The 18,576-nt window shown below is 35.9% G+C and overlaps 1 protein-coding gene across 1 annotated transcript in view; it reads left to right on the top strand.

Moving 5' to 3' along the window:
- Positions 1-18,576, top strand: part of VWA8 (von Willebrand factor A domain containing 8) — a 105,909-nt gene that overhangs the window by 70,473 nt on the left and 16,860 nt on the right. Inside the window, exon 20 of the mRNA XM_059827069.1 lies at positions 8,445-8,521. Within this exon, the coding sequence (XP_059683052.1) occupies positions 8,445-8,521 (77 nt within the window). The remainder of the gene's footprint in view (positions 1-8,444; positions 8,522-18,576) is intronic.

Here is an 18,576-nt window from a genome sequence, read left to right on the forward strand (position 1 = left end):
AGAGACTGGATTTGGTTTTGCTTGGTTGACTGAATGTGATTTTCCTCTTTTGCCTCTTTCGTTTTCATAACACATGTACGCACACAAAATTCCTGTTAGCTTAAGACCTCTCTCTTTATTTCCAAGTCTGTAAATGTAGTCTCTTTTGTGTATTCTTTTTAGTTAAGAGCTGCCTGGTGATAGTCCTTTTACCAAGATTGTTTTCAAGATATGAACTTCAATGATTAGTATTTGAATTTCAGTAAATTAGAATTAAATGATCTGGTGGATGTTAGGGACTGGCTTTCTTAATGGAACTGAGGAGAATTTGAAGACAAGTGTTAGATGCTGACAGGTATCTCTAGAAATGTTCAGCTTCTGAAGTAAACTACTTTATAACCCACTTCATTTATGTGTGTTCCCTGGAGCTTATATGGCCCAGGATTTCACAGAATAAATGTGTTACATGAAATACAGCTTTGTCTAAATATTTGTTTACCTTGGTTGTTGATTTATTTTGGATGCTAACTGGAGTGTGCTTCCATTTCATATATAAGCAAACAGGTTTCTTTGGATCCTTGGGAAAGTCAGTGGATAGATATGAATTTTCAGCTATGAAATAGCTTCCAATTAAAGGAAATGCCAGTACTTTAAATATGGCTTCTGATATTGCTTCCTGAATGACCCTGTAGTCTGAGCATGAATGAGACTATCTATGACCATCTGTAGTTTCTCAAAGCAGCTATGAAGCAGCTTCTTCCTTGGCTGAGAGTAAGCAACAGGCAAACAACAGCAAGAGTCCTGTTTAGTAAAGGTTACTTATTCCAAACTTTGCAGTGACTGTTTATTTAGTTATTACATATAGCTCTTACAGCTGCTTCTGAGTTTCATGAGACAGACTGGAGTATTTATTCTTACTACCAAGGAAAATTTTTCGGCTGTGTTTTTGTGAAAGTTTTCCTGATGGACATTGTGCAGTTCATGGATTGGCCACTGCTTGGTATCTTTTACTGTCTTCTTGAATTTCCTATCTTTTGGCAAATAGGAGAGAAATTATGCTAATAAACAGAATTTGTTTGTGTGGAAAAACTTGAAAAATAGCAGTGGCTGAAACACTTTTATTTTTTCTCTCGATTTTAAATTTTACATATAACATTTCCCAAATTGTTGCATTTGGAAGTTGTGTAAAGAGAGGTGTTTGTTACTTTCACCTTTATTGATCATAGGTGAAGTCTTGGCAAACATCAGCTGGCTTCGAAGATACCAAACAAAATATTCACAGTTATAAGGGATTTTTGGCTTTCTGGAGAGAGAGAGGGCTCACAGCCTTGCCAATTCAGAGTTATTTTATAGCGGTGAAGTTCTAAAACACCTAACCACATGTTAAACAAATTTGAAGTATTTTATTTGCATTATTTTTTTGCCGTAATTTATAGTATGAGCTGTTCAGATAGCTGATCTTGTAAATTAAAGAGGTTCTGTCATAGCAATGAATCCTGAACATTTCTGGGTTTAGGGCACAACGTACAGGAAGTATTCAATAACAAGTAGTGTTCATTTTGGTTTTAAAAGTTACTCTATTTTCATTCACTCTATAAATGTGGCATAACTATAAATATTACAAATATAGCATATAAATATGTTTAAAATACACTTCTACCATGACCTATCATGAGTTATCTAAAACAGCACAATTGCAATTCTGTGTAGCAGGACAGATGCAGTTTGTACCAGGTCCAGGAGTTCTGCCTTGCCTTGAGAACAGCATATAATCCCTGGCCAGGCCTTCATTAATGCTTCACTAGCCCTTATCCATTCCATAACGTCTTTTAAATAATACTTATATTTTATTTTTATTTAAGTTTCAGTATGTACAGCCAATATTCTTAGGTGCATTTTAGTCAGCGTGTGCCTCTCTGCTTGTCTCTACCCTGTCAGCTTTGGTGCACAGTGCTTGGCCTTCTACACTTAGGTCATCTGTTATAGGCTTTATACCAATTTCAAAGTGCAGAGCATAGCAATGAAAAGTGGTTGAGTGGACATTACTGTCCATATCGTATAAACATTACCAAAACTATGAGGAACATTCTCTTTGTTAATCTTCCTGAAGAGTGGACAGAGGAAATGCAGTATGCATTGGGACAACCTCATGTTCATCAGAACCATTCCCTATTTGTCATCTTTTGCTTCTTTTTCTCTTTCCAGAATTCTCAGTTTCTCTTTTGTCTTGTAGTTTTCTTCATTGGCAACCTTTACAGCTATTTCTAAGTATTTGGTACTGACTGATCTACCCTTGAAAATGAAATACTTGTCTTACCAGTATCCATCCTGCTTTTATGGTAAATTACTTGATAAGGACGATCTACTTAAGAAAAAAAAGACAAAAAATAATATATTTCTTCTCTTCAACAATTATTAGTAAGGCTTAATGGGTGCAGGACTTCCACATCTTATTTTGTCTTTCCCATTGCTTATGTTCTCTTTTCAACAAGAAACGCAAAGTTGATAATCAATAAGAATGATCAGACATTTCATTCAGTTACTGATTAAATTACTGCTGAATACAGGAAGCATTTAAATTTTGTCTTTCTTCATTTGATGGTGTGGAAATTCAGATTGTAAAAATTGCTCCGCCTCTACTTCCCCATGTACAAGGAAAGCACTTTGCAAAGTAATAAACCAAGCCTGTTCCTGAATAGCTTGCAGTCTAATTAGACAATGTATAGATAAGGGAAAATCAGAAAGAAATATGAAGTAGAATAAGAAGGAAGAATTCTATAAAGGTGCTAAATATTGTTGTTAATAATTTGAAAGAAGACCATGACAAAATCTCTGGCATCACTTAGTAAAAATGTTGATGTGAGCCCACAGTAAGTAGACTATCACAAATACATTAAAAGAACTTAGACATGTAATGGCCTTTTGGTACATTTGGTAATTTATTTCCCTGATAGAAGAATGTAATTTCATCCTTTCTGCTGCCTTTCTTTAACTGAGAGATCAACTTAAATGAACTCTTGCGCTCTCACTAGGAATTTATTTTATTTCTGAAGAATTTAGTAGGACAAATGATTGAGTCTGTCTTAAAGATATTTAAAAGGACATGCTTGAATACATCTTTTCTTCTAAGGTAATAGTAATCTTCTTATCTCATTGTGAAATTGAATTAAGTAGATACTGAGAGTGTAATAATATCAGTTACCAGAAAACGTGAAATAGCAAATACTTGGCATTTTAACTTTTCTAGAAATAAAGGACTTTGTTTTCCTACTTCAACTTGTGTAAAAATGGACAGCTTCCTCTGCAAGGCAAGAATGTACTATCCTAAACCAATTTTTTTATTATTATTATGAGCGTGAGCTAAATTGGGCCAAATACTATGATATTTTTTGCCTAAGGACTTCTGTGTGACACTTGTGGAAAACTTGGAAAATATTTCTCTTTTGCTTGCTACAGTCATAACAGTATGTGCACATATGAGAATAGGTGTGCTCTTTAAATGTGTCTCTGCTTACATTATTGCTTTCTGCCTTTACATGTTATACTGAAGAACCAGAATAAAAAAAGAATCAATGAATTGATTTTTCTTTCAGATGTTTCTTCCCACAGATTCATTTTATTGTAAATTTTTCATATGCTCCTTTCCATTGAACCACAATTGTCTTACCTTGCTGGAAATGTGAAGATTGTATTTAGCCTGACAGAGCTCTGAAGTAGGTCTAGATAAGCTTGTACAGTTTATGCCTTTTTCTGAATTTAAGTACTTAAATTCAGTGATCCTCTGGTAGCAACATCTAATGTCTGCTGGTGACACACCTTCTGCGATTATTGCACTGCATTATTCACATTTGTTCCAAGCAGGGAGTGATGAGCTTAATAACACCTGGAATGTTTGAGAGAGTTCTGTGTAGGTGCTGATTGTTGCACTGGTGATAACAGTACATTTTTTTTTTTTTTTTAAATCAGAAATGCATCCTCTGGTGTAAAAACAGCCGCCTCAATCAAAATGCATACATTCTTACAAATGTTTTTGTTGGCAGAAACAGGCAAGCTTGTGGGCATGGAAGGTGGTTCATTGCCAGACCCAGTGTTAGCAACCGTACATTAGCAAAAGTGTTTTAATTTCCTTCATTTTCATTGTTCAGCCATAAGTTTCTGTGACAATGATGCTATGAATATAACTCTTCCTATGAAGCCGCGAATTCAGAACTCTGACGTAAGGGTTCCATATACTAAAATTTAATGATAAGTTAAGATTGTCTTTCATTCCCTAATAACACAATTGTTAAATTACTTAAAAAATAAAATTTCCTAAGGTGAAAAAGTGATAAACTGCTTTTTTCACCAGTTTCAAAATTTGTTTCATTCTTTAGTGAAACAGGTGCTCTGCTATGCAGGATGGCTGGGTGCTGAAATGGAGACTGTGATTGCAGTGTCTCAGCTGAAGGGCAGGACTGAAGAGCACAACATGGCAATCTCTTTAACTGCTTCAGTATGATCTGCAAATCATTTAAAAGAAAATAAAAATGAGGCCGCATGGTTTATATTTTTTTTTAATAGTATTTTTTCCTGAGAGGCAAACTATTAATTTCAAACACTTGGGGTCCAGTTCTTTTGCACTATGACTTTATTGACTTTAGTTTGGCTGTGCAGGGGAGAAATTTGTCCCACTAATGTAATAGCTGCATCCTGAATTGTAAAATGTCTCCTGGGACTTGTAACAACCTTGTTTATATTTGAAACTGCAGTTACTGCTAGAAGATTAAGTCATTTTATCCTTGGTTTACAATGTCAGTTCGGAGAATTTTTAACTAAGAGATTATTTTGCCTTCTAATTGCATAATTTCTTTTCTGTTATTCATTAGTGCAGATACTTACTTCCCATTTTTCTATTTCAGTTGTCCCATATGTCTGATGGAATAAAAATTGTCTAATATTTGCTTTCTGAAATACTTTTATTCAGTTCAGCTGAAACACCAACACAGATGTTCTTTTCTCTCCAATTAGCATATGTTTATATTTCTGTTAAGTAGCTGCAATAGTGCGTATATAAATAACATACAGCAAGTGTTAATGGCAAACTGGTTTGTCCTCTGAATGTTATCTTAGGCTGCAATAATTGCAAATTATATGAGATTACATTCTGAATCCAGTCCAAGTTCAACTCAGTGTTTCAGTATGTTCAGAACTACATTTCATATGATTCTTTCTGCTTAAATAGTTGACTGCTAGCTGTGTGGGTGTCCGGAAGATCCAGCTTGATCCTTGGCGCTGGGTTCAGGGGAAAGGAGGGTGACTTCGTTGCCATTTTTGTGATTTCTTATTTCTGGGGTGCCAGTAACTTACTTCAGAGGGTTTTTTTCCAAAATGGGTTAGCATATTCCACATTTCTTTTTCACCCGAAGAAGACTGCCAGGCATATTCTTTATCCCATGAAGGTCAGGCAAATTTGGAATAAACCTACTTTTCTTGGCCTTACATTAATGAATAGTACTTAAGGAAGGAACTCATCCAAGCTCTTTTTTGCAGTTTTTTAATGGTGCTAAAAAGCCTTCTGAATAGCTTTGGTCTCTTCCTTCCTTTCTATTATATTGTGCCTCCTCAGTGGAGTAACTGAGACAAAGAGAAGTGGTAACTTGTCATGAAGTAGGAATGTGGAGGAATGGAATCAAAGAGCTTTGACTTGAACTTTGCTCCAGCTACTGTTGCCAACTGAGGATTTTATGTGGTACACCACAGCCTCTATGAAGGCACATAATGTACTCTCTGAAGTAATTCAGTCTAGAACTTGGGCAACGTTAACGTGTTTATAATAGCTAAAATCTGCTGGGAATGCCTTTTGGCTTTGGAATACTGCATGCACCTTTTTAAAAAACGTATCACATTCTGAAATCGAGATATACTTAAAATGAAATAAAAGGAGATGTGCGGGGAGTCTGGCGAGGTGCACAAATACAATTGAAGAAATGGCAAGATGTGGTCATGGCACAGCTCTCATTGACTTCACTGTGTTACTTTGGTAACTGTGCTCTTTCCCTTCTCCGCAGTGGTCCTCCACCATGCTTGTGTCCTCTGAGCATTCTCTCAAAAGTGAGGTGCACTCCTCTTAATACCCTTGGTGATAACAGCATGGATAAAAATACGCAAAACCAGCTATTTAGTCCTCTTTCTATTGGAACGGGAGAGGGAGAAAAAAAAATAGTGGTGTTATTTTGTAGTTGGGAAAATATTCTTTTCAGGCATAATTTTAAGAATCTGTCATAAACATAAAAACCACACGCGCTTTCCATTAATGCACATGAAAGCCAGATTTTTTTTCAATTACAGTAACCACTTTGTTTGATATTAAGTATGTTTAACATTGATTCAATATGTTGATCTGTTTCGTCATCTTTGTACTTGTCACAGCTGGCTGGAGTCCCACTCTGCAGCAAAAAGGATATGCAGTCTACCTGGGATTGGTACAGAAACTGCGTGCAGACATCTGCCCAGTTGTCTTTAGTTCTCCTAGGAAAAGTAAAGGAAGCTGCTTTCAGCATGGTGTTTTGTGCTTGACATTAGGAGTATTCCTGTTTATTCACCCATTTATGATTTTAAGTATCTGACTGCAAGTAGTAGGAAACATATGGGAATAAAACTGTCCGTGTGCACTACTAGAGGATTCTTACCCTGTTTCTGGTTACTTTTGATGCTTCTGATGCAATTCCTGAAGTTGCATATTTTGCCCTGAATGGGTATGTTCTTTGAGTTCCTGGAAGAATCTGTTAGCACAACTTCATCCCCTGTTTCAAAGCAGTGGAGAACTGTGTTTCCAGTGATGGTTTTCAGAAATGACTGGTGATAGATATTAAGTGTGTTGCAGCTTCTTACTACACCTATGTGCAAAGCTGTAAATTCTTCTGAAGAATCAGAAGGTTCCTGAGTTAGCAGAGTGCTAACTTGAGTTAGCTTTCCTGTGTTGGACTCAAGTCTGCAGTAGAATCTATGTAGTTCTATTTTTGTCAGCTATTTTGTTCTATTTTGTCAGCTCTGCGGTATTTTTTCCTCTGCTCTCGTGGTAAGAGCTCTCCTTCTGTGATTTCAGCTACTACACATATGTGCACGATTCTCCATTCTCATAAATGTAGTCAGATGAGAGACTGGTCCCGTTTTGAGGAGCTTAAACAGTTTGCAATTCTGCAGCTGGCAGTTACCATCTTTCAGCTAGAACTTACAGTCATAAATGTCATAACTTGCAGCTCTGAATTCTCCTATTCTGTTTCAGTGCCAAGTGAAACAGATTAGCGAGTCTCCAGTTGGTTTAATCTAATCTCTTTAGTCTTTCTGTGGGTTATATTTATCTGCTTTACTTTACACGGGTGTGGACTACTAGATGCATTCATGCAGTCAAAGTGAGAATCTCAGCAGAGGGACAGTGTCTTGTCAAACAGCTGTTGGCTGGGTTACAGTTGAACTTTTCTTTCTACTAATTCTTTTTCTTTTTCCTTTGCAACCCTTGGCAATCTCACTATTATTCTGAGCTCCCAAGTCTGCAGCCACATCCTTGCAGGATGGATAAGAATTTCTGCATCTGAACTGTCATCTTGGTCTGCATCTACCTTAGCATTTTAGACCTGATCAGGAATGTACTTTTGAAAGGTATCTCCTTACCATAGTTTGATACATATCAAGGGGCGTATGACCTGGATTCTCTGGATGGAGAACATCCTCCAGCAGCACACCTAATTCATGCCCTCTGCTAATTCCTTTCATGGGACCAGGCTGGGATTGGGCTGAAGTACCAGCTTCTGAACCACTTGTTCAGGACACACCAAGTGTGAGCAACACCTGATTCACTTCATAAATCCACTGGCATTGTCCTGCACAGCTTGCTAATGCAGACATCCTGCAGTAGGAGAGTTATAGATCAGTTTGATCTCCAACCCAATTCTGATTCCATCTGGGCCTTTTTTGGTCACTCCAGTGGAACAGGGTTAGTCAATATTACCAAGGCTCTAATTCCACGTGACAGTTACAGGATGTTTCTTATGACCACCAAGAATTACCTTTTCCTATTAAGTGCAAGCCAACTTCCTAGCATTCACAGCCTCGCATTACCTTTGTGAAATAGATCTCCAGAGGTCCCTTTCAACCTCTATCATTCTATGATTCTGTGAAAAGGGCTGGAAAAAATTAGTGTTAGTTAAAAGGAGGCATTGGCATGCGTGACACAACTCTAGGGATGCAATCCTATTTCTGTCTTAACAGGAATAACCAGATAAGTATTTTGCAAATTTATATATGTAAAATAAAATATATATAATTAAATCGTGTTTGGAATTCTTTGATGTGGATTGAAATAGTATTTGTCTATAAAGGAATATGGAGAGTATTTTAACAGTTTAGGAAAGTTATCTTTTCTTTGTTTATAACTCTTAAATGTGTACATTTATATTATGTCTTAATTCTATGTTTATTTACTGCAGGGTGTTGGGAAAAACAAGATTGTTGACAGATTCCTTCACCTTTTAAACAGGCCCAGAGAGTATTTACAGCTGCATAGGTAAGGATGTGTTACATTTCCATACTTTGTGTTTATAATTTGATTTCCCATGTTTTAAAACTCATGTTTCTGAAGTTTAATTTGTTCTTACTGTTTGAGCAAAGACCCTATTATGGTAGGTGGCACACAGACCACAGGAATGTATCCGTTTTACAGGGAGAGGCAATAAGCTGACAGGTTGAGGAGGGGGTACAATAATCTAATGCAGTCACATTGCTTAATATAAGAGGAAGTAGAAGTCAGAGTGTACTGATGTTAAAACGTGCTCAAGAAGAGAGTAATATTTTGCTGTCATTTCTGGAGACATTTCCCTAAGCATGACATGCTGTGTGAGGGGAAAAAATTCAAAGGCGCTTGTTTGAATATATCACTCATTAGACAAGAAATATTTTACATAGTAAAGGTTTTTTGTTTTTTTCCTTTGGCACTCCTGCTAAGCACGTGCATTTCTTTCTCACCTATAAACATTTGGATTAGAAAATTATATTTTTTTCATATGCAAGCTAAAAAATGGACTTCAAGACAACAAACCAATTGAAAACAATTCAAAAGCTGAAATAATATTAAATTATCTGCTTGCTTTTTAAAACATGAACTTTAAATCAATAACTTGAAATAAAGACTGAATATCTAGAAGACTCAGTTTCAATTGAACTACATCCTTTTTCAGGTTCATTCCTAGTCTTTACCTCTCTGTCTTCAACTTCCTAGCTTCATCACCCTGTCTCTTTCCATAATCACTGTTTTGTAAATAGTGCTAATAAAAACGTACTTCTTTGATATTTTGCCCTTTAACAACACAGTCTCTGTAACGGTTTTTCTCTCACTTTCTCCCCCAGCTTTTTGTCTTCAAATGTCTTGTACTTGTATTCCTGATACTTGGATAGCTCTATCTCATCACTTTTCTATTGCTGTTTTCTTTTATACTACCTCTCCTAGACTTCCATCACTTCTTTGCGAAATACTGCATTTGTAACCTGCTACTTTCAGCTTTGTGTCAACTTTCCTGCCATCTTCTCTGCTTGGAGCAGCCACCTACTCCTTCTGGATAAAATATACTACCATTTTTTTAAATCCCGATTGTGTCACAAAATACTACAGTATTTCTGTCCTTCTGTGTGTCTCCCTGAAAAATTGTTCTCCGGTGAGGTCTGGTCAAGCAGAACAGTACTTTAACATAAATTCAGATAGCTCAGGAGAACGTCGTATGAGCACGATGTTTGGGGTTATGATGGGGATGTAAAATGTATTAGTTACAGCATGCTAGTTGATGCATCGCTAGGAAAAAAATATGTGCCTTTTTGTCTAGTCACACAAACTTCTCTAGGCTCTCTAAAGTACTGTTTATGGTTACAGGGTTTTAGAGACAGGTTGAAGTAGAAAATGATGGGCAGTCCTATGCAGTTCTACAAAAATAATTCCAGAATATAGAAAAATCAGAAATTTCTATTTCCTGGGTAGCACTTTGAAATACTTTGTGAAGAAGTCAGTCTATATAATACCTTGGTAAACTTTACAAGGTGTTTAAACAACAGTTACTATATTGTTAGTGCACACTTTTAGATTGCAAATCAAAATAAGAGCAAGTTTACAAAAAAACCTAAAACAGTTCACTACTAAGCTTTTAGATATTTTGTGGGGAGAAACGCGGTCAGTAGCTTATGGCATAGAGGTCTTTTATTAGAAAATATCCTAGAATGTGCAGTTCATCTTTGGTAGCCCTGGGTGTTTCTGCAGATTTCCTGGCTAGCTACCATCAATACCGTTAAGCATGCCAACAGGGAAGTATTTCTAAACATCATACTTTTAATGGTGTTCATATACCTGAATTACAGATCTCAAGAAATTGAGCATTCAAAGCATGCATTTTAGTTGATTACCTTGTAAGGGAAAGGAATACTATTAATGCTTTCTTCATGAAAAATGTGGAGGCAATTCAGTGTCAGATGAAGGTGGACATTCTCTGCCCTTTCAGAAATGTGTCTAACAGATGGTATCTCATTAGTCCTTGGAATTTTTGTTGCAGACTCTCTAGTTCCATTTCAACTAGTCTCTCTGGGAATGAGTGTGCACTTGTCAGCTGCATATCCTGAGGCCCTGAGTTTCTAGTGAGGTAGTGAATCTGTCAGAAAATGGCTGATGATGACATCATGAGTTCTTGAGTTTGCCCATATTGACTGTCACTTCATGTAATTAACTATAAAACAAGTAATATGCCTATATGTATAATAATGCCGATATGGAATGGGTGTTGCAACTGAATAGTATCTGTTCTGGAGTAGAGAGATATATCCTTAGCTATAGAATATCCTTGTTGGTGACTATAATTAAGATGTAGCCAGAGAAGGAACTGCTGGAGTGGAAAAAACTATAAGAGCTTTAAAATTAATCTAATGAGGATCTTTACTAAAATGTAGTGTTATGTAATAAATAAAAGTAGTGAATAAATAATAGACAAAAATAATTAGACTGAATTTCAGAAGTATTCTGATTTATGAATCTAATTGCCATTTTTCAAAAACTGTTTTTTTAAATGGTATTTATATTCCAGAAATGATTACTTTCAATAGCTTGTGAGGTAAATAAGGGGGAAATACACTGTGATGTAGTGTAGTACAATTTGCTATGCAATGTAATTGATGTAGGTGTCTTTTATAGAAGAATACCTCGCCCCTTTTACCAACAAACAGGAACAGAAAAGAACTAAAAATACCATTTAATCTGGTTTGGGTTTGGTTGTTGATTGTTTGGTTAGGATGGGGTTTTTTGTTTGGTAGGTTTTTGTTGGTTTGGTTTTTTGGTGTTTCTTGGGTTTGGAGTTTTTTTCCGCTGTCTTGATGAAACAGTATAAGGAGTTCTTCTGATCTAACACTACCTATGTTCAATAACATTCAAGCAGGGAATATTTGCCTTAGAGGCAATGAGCTATTACCAGGAGTAATTTTAAAATCTTACGTTTTATGTCTTATACTTCAAGATGATGAGAGGAGATAGAAGACAGAAAAAAGAGAGTGCTTTTCCTTCAACATCCTTTCTGACGTCTGTATTTACTTCCTCTACCACTGATTCACATGGGAAGGGTCAGCCTGACCTTAAGGTTTCGATTGTTTATGGATGTTATAAATCCTTTTCCTTAACCTTTCTTACAGCACCTCATTGAGAAGCTTTATTTTCTTGAAATTGTTAAGTCTAATAAATCATTTTTGAACCTTAAAACCAAAAACCTTAACTGGAAGGAAGATGTGATTAGATTTAATAAGGAAAGAATTTAAGAAAAATGTTTGCTTATAAATTATTCCAAAAGTTGGCTGCTTCCTCTTGCGTACTTCCTGATATGGGGAGTTGATCAGGAGTTGAACAACTCTCTGATCACATTAATTGTGGGGTTGTAGGACTCTTTCTGAAATGGGTCATTTGGTGTAGGCTCTGCACTAGGTGTAGGCCTCTCTCTAGGACTGCGCTTATGAAGCATCTTGCTGCTTTTCCGTGTTAAGAAAGAACTTTTGTCTACCAGGATTTCCCAGCCATTCCTTTCCTACAAAAGTAAGTTTCAGCAGAGAAATCCTAATGTTTTTTTTTACCCTTCTGGGATGGTTATCTCCATTTTATGCAACCAGGACACCAGCTACACATTACAGAACGAACAACAGTGTTACCTTGCTTAATATTAAACTTTAATGTTTTACTGCTTTCACCCCAAGTGTGCATTCATCATGCTACTAGAAAGGTGAAGATCTATGAGGCTTCTGCAGTCACAGGCCAATGAGAGATCTGTATAGAAATTAAACACATACCGGCTGACTTTCTAAGAAACTTTGATGCCCTCCAAATGAATGTAACACAGAGTCAAGAACTTGGGTTGCTCCTAAATGTGTGAACCTGGAAAGCCTCATCATTTTATGAACCTTGCTGTTAATACTTCTGCCATCTCTCATGTGAGTGATGTGGAAAGAAATTGCCAGTGGTTATACACAAAAATCTGAAGCTAAATTTTGTAGACTAAATTGTGGATCTATAAAACAAATTTCATTTAATCAGGAAAAAGATTTTTATGGAAACTGATAGTATCTTGCTTTAAATTACAAAGTCTCTTGGACAAAGAAGATTCCACAGAAGGAAGAAAAAAAATGTAAAACTTCAGAGAAGACTCAGGCAAGAACATGTGCCCTGTTAAGACTATAAAATCCTTCTTAGCACTGATGAGAGGAATAGATAAATATAAAAATGTAAGCTCCCAGCTCTCCTGCATAAAAACATCAGAAGAAAGTATCATGGACTTTGGACTGTTGGCTCCTTTGATGTGATTAAAGAAAAAATGTTTAATTTTACATCTCCTATCATCAAATTGGTAACTAATTGCACACAAAGAGTGGTTTTGATGGAGTAAAATGTCCTTTACCTGTCATTTAAACATTTAGGTTTGCATCTATTTGGAATTAGATCATACTGTCAAGCTGCTTTTTGAATTTTAGTGACAATGATTTCTCCTCCTTGAAGTTACTGTTTTTGTGTAGACCGTATTACAGAAGTGCAGTATTTATGCTTTTGTTTCCAATGCAACCTTGATTTATGGCTCCATTTTTTTATTTATTTTTTTTTAATTGTGAAGAGACTTCTAATAGAAAGTTTCCTAAAAGCTTAGGTTCTGACTAGGAAGATGTAAAATTCAGTGACTCACTTTTTATAGTAGTTTCTGCTAGTATAAATGAGGCACTAGGTTTTACATGCTAAATGCATTTGGATTAATATGTACATCAAGTTTTTGGAGTCATATGGTGTTATCTCAGCTTTCATTAAAATATGCTTCTAGTCATTAATACATGAGCTTAAAAAAAAGAAAAAAAGATTTACATGTAATTTGGTCTCATCTGAAATCTTAGTTTAGGGAACTAAAGAGAACTGGAAGAGTAGTGTGGAGAACACAACTCAAGACATGTGAAAACTGCCACTTCTGTTCTGCTGGGTTGGACTAGCTTTAAATCATGTAGCCAAAAAGAGCAACTAGCAACAGGAATCCTCTGAAATTATTATCTGCCATCATGAGTTGTGCTGCTGATTGCTCTTTAAGCAAACAGAAGCATCTCTGTCCTGATAATCCCTTTAAGAGAAATTAATTGTGGCAAGAACATCTGTATTCCAAGCAGCACATTTGCTTGGTTCAGGAAGGCACAATTTTCATTCTTCTGTGTCAGTACCTTTTCTTTAAAGTTCGGTATACATTACACTCCTTGATTTTTGAGATACTCAAACGCTGTCTGGACACAGCCTTGGGCACCTTGGCTCTAGGTGACCCTACTTGAGCTGGGGAGTTGGACCAGATGACCTCCAGAGGCCCCTTCCAACCTTAACCACTCTGTGATTTACCAATAATTTCTGCAAGGTAGCAGCTGGATGACCCCAGCTAGCTCTTATTCTAGGTATATTGTAGTAACATATCTTGCTAAATCAAAATTGTTCAGTAGACAAAAAAAAAAAGAAAAAAGTTAAAAATTAGTTTATCTTATCTTCATAAAATTAGATAATCCAGCAGTGGTTGTTCCATGTGGAAAGTCCACTGTCCTTAGCTGATGCCGAAATGTGTCAGTATGGAACAGCAGTTAAAGTTGAGAGAATTAAGAAACAGCTTCAGACTCATCATTGTTTTCAGAACAAGAAAAATAAGAACATTTTGTGTAATGAGATTAAGTTTGATAACTTCTAGAACATTTATTTATTGTTGTGATATGAGTGTAAATAATGAACAGTTGTTAAGCAGAAATTTCTTTGAGATGTCTTCTGGCTTCATGCTGTCTCAGCCATAAATCAGCCATAAGAAATGCAACAGTTGCAGCCCACCATCTCCTCTGCAGAGTGTCTATCACAGGCATTCGTCTACACGATTTGAAACCTTCAGGAGTGAAAAGTACTGATCCTTTTCATTGCGGTGGGAACTTGGTTACTCTCAGCTAGTGAGAAAACCAGATCCCCCCTGAGCTACTACAGATGCGGCCACGGAAGTCATGATAAGTAAAATAGTCAGCCTCAACTCTGACATCTTCACTATGTAGATCAGCAGTTATTTCGTTGTCTAAGAACATTGATGTTGCTTACAGAAAAAGAATCTTTTGATGAGTAGACTGCAATGTAATCTACATCAATAATTTATTCATGGGTTATGAATGGGTTTTCTGCTGCTTGGAGCCTCAGTGAATCTGCAGAAGATATGAAAAAGAGTAGTTCTGTTCAAGTGTTCTCTGTCTGTGTATCAAGAAAATAATCTTCTGGGAAACTAGTTTATTGTCAAAAAAGACAATACAAATCTTCATAAATCATATGACAAAAAGAGGGAGTGTTTTTTGTGTACAAGAGGTTGAAAAAGTTAGAAGCTGCTTATAAATACGGTTTGATGCCTTTTCATGAGAATAGAGAATGTAGGAAGTTTTCTTTTTTAGCTTTTAAAGAAAAGGGTTTGTGCCCTTAAATTAGCCATATTAAGTCTTAGTTTTCCATGTGATATCTTTTCTTACAAGTTGAGATAACTTGTTTTCCACTTTTCTAGTCATTAACATATATGCTAAAGCAATTTGGCTTTGTTGTAAATTTGATGTTTCACCACTGTCAATAGAATACTAACTGCTATAGAAATTCTATTTGTTATTTGATAATCTTACTATTATTTTAAAAGATATTACACTACTTTATTCTGTTTTTCCTAATGTTACATTTCCTTTCAAAGAATTTACCTATGGTATTGCATCTTCCTGTCAAAGTTACTGTGTTTGTTCTAGTGACTGATGATTGGAAAGTGTGATACAGGGTTCATTTTTAAAATCTACTACATTTTGTGTTGTGCCTTTTCTAATTCCCTAATAAATTACAGTAATCTGATGATCTTTTCTTCCAAAAATTAACTGAGTTTACATATGTTATCCTTTTCAAAATAAACGTAATTTTGCTGTGATCTTTAACAATCAAATTAATGGAGAGGTTTGGGGTAGGAAAATGAGCTTATGGTGTCCCTACAAGCAATACTTACTATGAACTGTCCATTAATCTTTAGATGTTAATTTTCTTTCCCTCTTTTTCAGCACACATAATCAGTATACAATCTAATTACCTGTTTCCCCTATTGAGATAATTTAAAACTACCCTTTCAACTTCATTGACTTCAGATATTTTAAGTTCTAATTTAGAAAGTTGTTTCAGAAGGAATAACTTCTTTGCCCAAGACACAGATGAACATCTGGTACTGTAGAATTATAGTATACTTGTTCTCAGAATTGCATTTGGTTATCTTCTCTTGAAAGAACATAGGACCATGTAAAACAATTGAAATGCTGATATAGTGCTGCAAGTCTGTTTTTAAAAATTAACAACCCAGTAAAGCTATCTTTGTGTGAACTGTTGCTGAAGCAAGTGCTGGTTTATTAGAGGAGTCCATTGAATATAGTGAAGAGGTGTCTGGGTTTATTTGTATGTTGGCAGCCACCAAAAAAAGGCTAGGTGATTTTTCCTGATGATTTTGAGTCATGAATGTGTATGTCTAGAATATTTTCTTTTAATGTTGTACAGTAACCTTATAGTGCGTGCTTTATTCTTTACACAGCTGAGGTTTGGAAATAAATAATAAGATGACATATTTTTGTTATGAAGATTCATGTTGTGAAGCACTGAATGTATTGGCTAGCATGTAATAGGTGTCTTTATGGGTTTTTACTCTTGTTGTTGTTTTTTCCCTTTTCTTAAATACATTTTCAGTCAATACAGAGTTGCAATGCAAAGCTTCCAAGAGTTCATGCAAGCTAATGGTCTCTGTTTCCAATGTTAGCTTTTCATAAGCTGTCTGACTAGCTCTACTGTTGGCAGATTCCAGGTGTTAGAGAGCTACTTCATTTGTCTTTTTGTAGGAATTGAATTCAGCTTAAATATCCTGCTGTGTGGCTGTTACGGAGAAATAGCTTAGGTTAGAAGACCCCGTTGTTTCGTTTTCCTGTAAAGTTGAAGTAACAGTTTCTTGCTGTTTATTCAGTGAAGTGTATTCTTATACACAATAAGGGGAGCTGTAGGGTGTGATGTTTCTTCATTTATGGATTTTACAATTAGGGTGAGTGTATTTCTTATGTTGTTATAACAAATTATGTGAAAACTTTGCATCTCATTTTAAAAGATGGATCACGTATAAGTAATTCTGTAACTTGCTTTAAGCATATAAGCTAAATTAAACATATAATTCCCTTTGGCCTTTGTTCTGCCATCCGCAGTCATACTGTGTAATGAGTACCTTTATACTCCAGGTAATTTCTTGGATTTTAAACAAATATATGTCCTGCTGAGTAGCTATAATGGCCTAGCAGAAAAAAAAATGGGGATTTAATTATCAGTGCATACAGATAAGTCAAAAAGGCTTCACAGTGTCATTTTAACAGAGAAATGAGACAGCTGATTGGCTTTTCAGATATTTCAGAATTTCCTAAACATAGTGGTCAGATCATGCAATGCAATGGCTGTATGATAGGTTGGCTAAAGAAATTTATTTGTAAATGTCAAAGTCATGCAAATTCTTTTGTTTGTTTTAGAATGGCCTACTCTTCATCAGGATAATCCATGAGTGGATTAGCTAACCAATTAGCAGCTTCAAATGACCCTTGGCCTAATAATTTTTCAAATACTCTTAAATTAGGTCACAGCAGATGGGTATATTCACATCTGATTGAAATGTAGTTGAGAAGATATGTATATCTATGTACCTAGGTATTTAGATAGATAGGTAAATCACAGAAATGAAGAACAACAATTATTAGAGCATATGTTCCGTGTATCTGATGTTTCCTTTCAACTACCATAAAGTTCCATTTGGAGAATAAGAGGAAGGCCAAACCTGAATCTGGTTTATCTAAGCTTGTTACCATGACCACCAACCCTTACAACACAAGGTTGCCTTCCATATATTCTCTTACCCTTTCAGCCTCAGTGTAAGTACATAGAAAAGCCAGGACAGTATTCTTCAGCAGTTGTCAAGATGGAGTAACTCCAGTTAATATGGATGTTTGTAATGTTAACTGCAGTCCTGACACTGTGTCCTGTATTCAGGCATAAGCCTCCCTGGGGACTCAAGTCTTAAAACAAAGCATTGGAATACCTTTTCCTTTTCTTAAGTTAGATGATAATGAGTAAATTATACAATGGATCAAGTTTTGTTTCAGTGTTTACATTTCAATGATCTGGGGAGGACAAGTGTTAAAACATACGATAAATATTTGCAGATGTGTCACATAGACAGCATTAATATTTTTAATGAAGAATTTCATGCATTGATTTCATTTCTCTAAAGAAGCATCTTTCAGCCAGGTAGTCCTCCAGATGAACTAACACAAATTTCAGAAGAAGAGGAACTTCATTCTCCTTTGTTCCTTAATTTTTCCTCCTGCCTAGTTTCAGCTCCTGTATCTCACCACAGGATATCCAGAATGTTTGGGGATTTACTTTCTTTCCATCTTTGCCTCCCATCCTGCCCTGTTTCAAGGTCTATCAATAGAGGTATTCAGCTCTTCCAAACAACTCCAAATTTTCATTTGAAAAGAGCCTGGGAGAAAGTTTCTGTCTCCCATGAATGGAATATGAAATGCTGAACTCTTTGATTGGATTTGTGTAGAGAATTCTATTCTAAACAATGAAATAGCTAGCAGGTGCAGTTCCTCTACTCCTTTTTTGGAGTAATTTTTTAAATTCAATTCTTGAATAGAATTCGGGTAAATCTTGAAAATTGACAGGGGCAGAATGGACTGAACAGTGTCTGTGGTTGATGGAAATTTCTCCTGCTGCATCTCATAGTTCTTCTCCAGAAAGAAGGCATTGCTGTCAAAGAAATAGTAACTGTCACAGACTAGTATGTTAGAGTAAGTCTATAGACCTCAGAAAAAGCTGTCTTTAGGGTAAATAATGCACCAGTAGCAAAAAATAAATAAAAGGCAGTGATGTGAGCTAATAAACAAAAAACATCAAAAGAATTCTAAGAAGTCCTACTGTGAATTGAGTGGTACTGTCACAAGAGTTGCTGAGTTTCACTAGCAGATCTT

The sequence above is a fragment of the Gavia stellata genome, chromosome 1 (genome assembly GCF_030936135.1).
Source record: "Gavia stellata isolate bGavSte3 chromosome 1, bGavSte3.hap2, whole genome shotgun sequence".
In the NCBI taxonomy this organism is placed as follows: domain Eukaryota; kingdom Metazoa; phylum Chordata; class Aves; order Gaviiformes; family Gaviidae; genus Gavia; species Gavia stellata.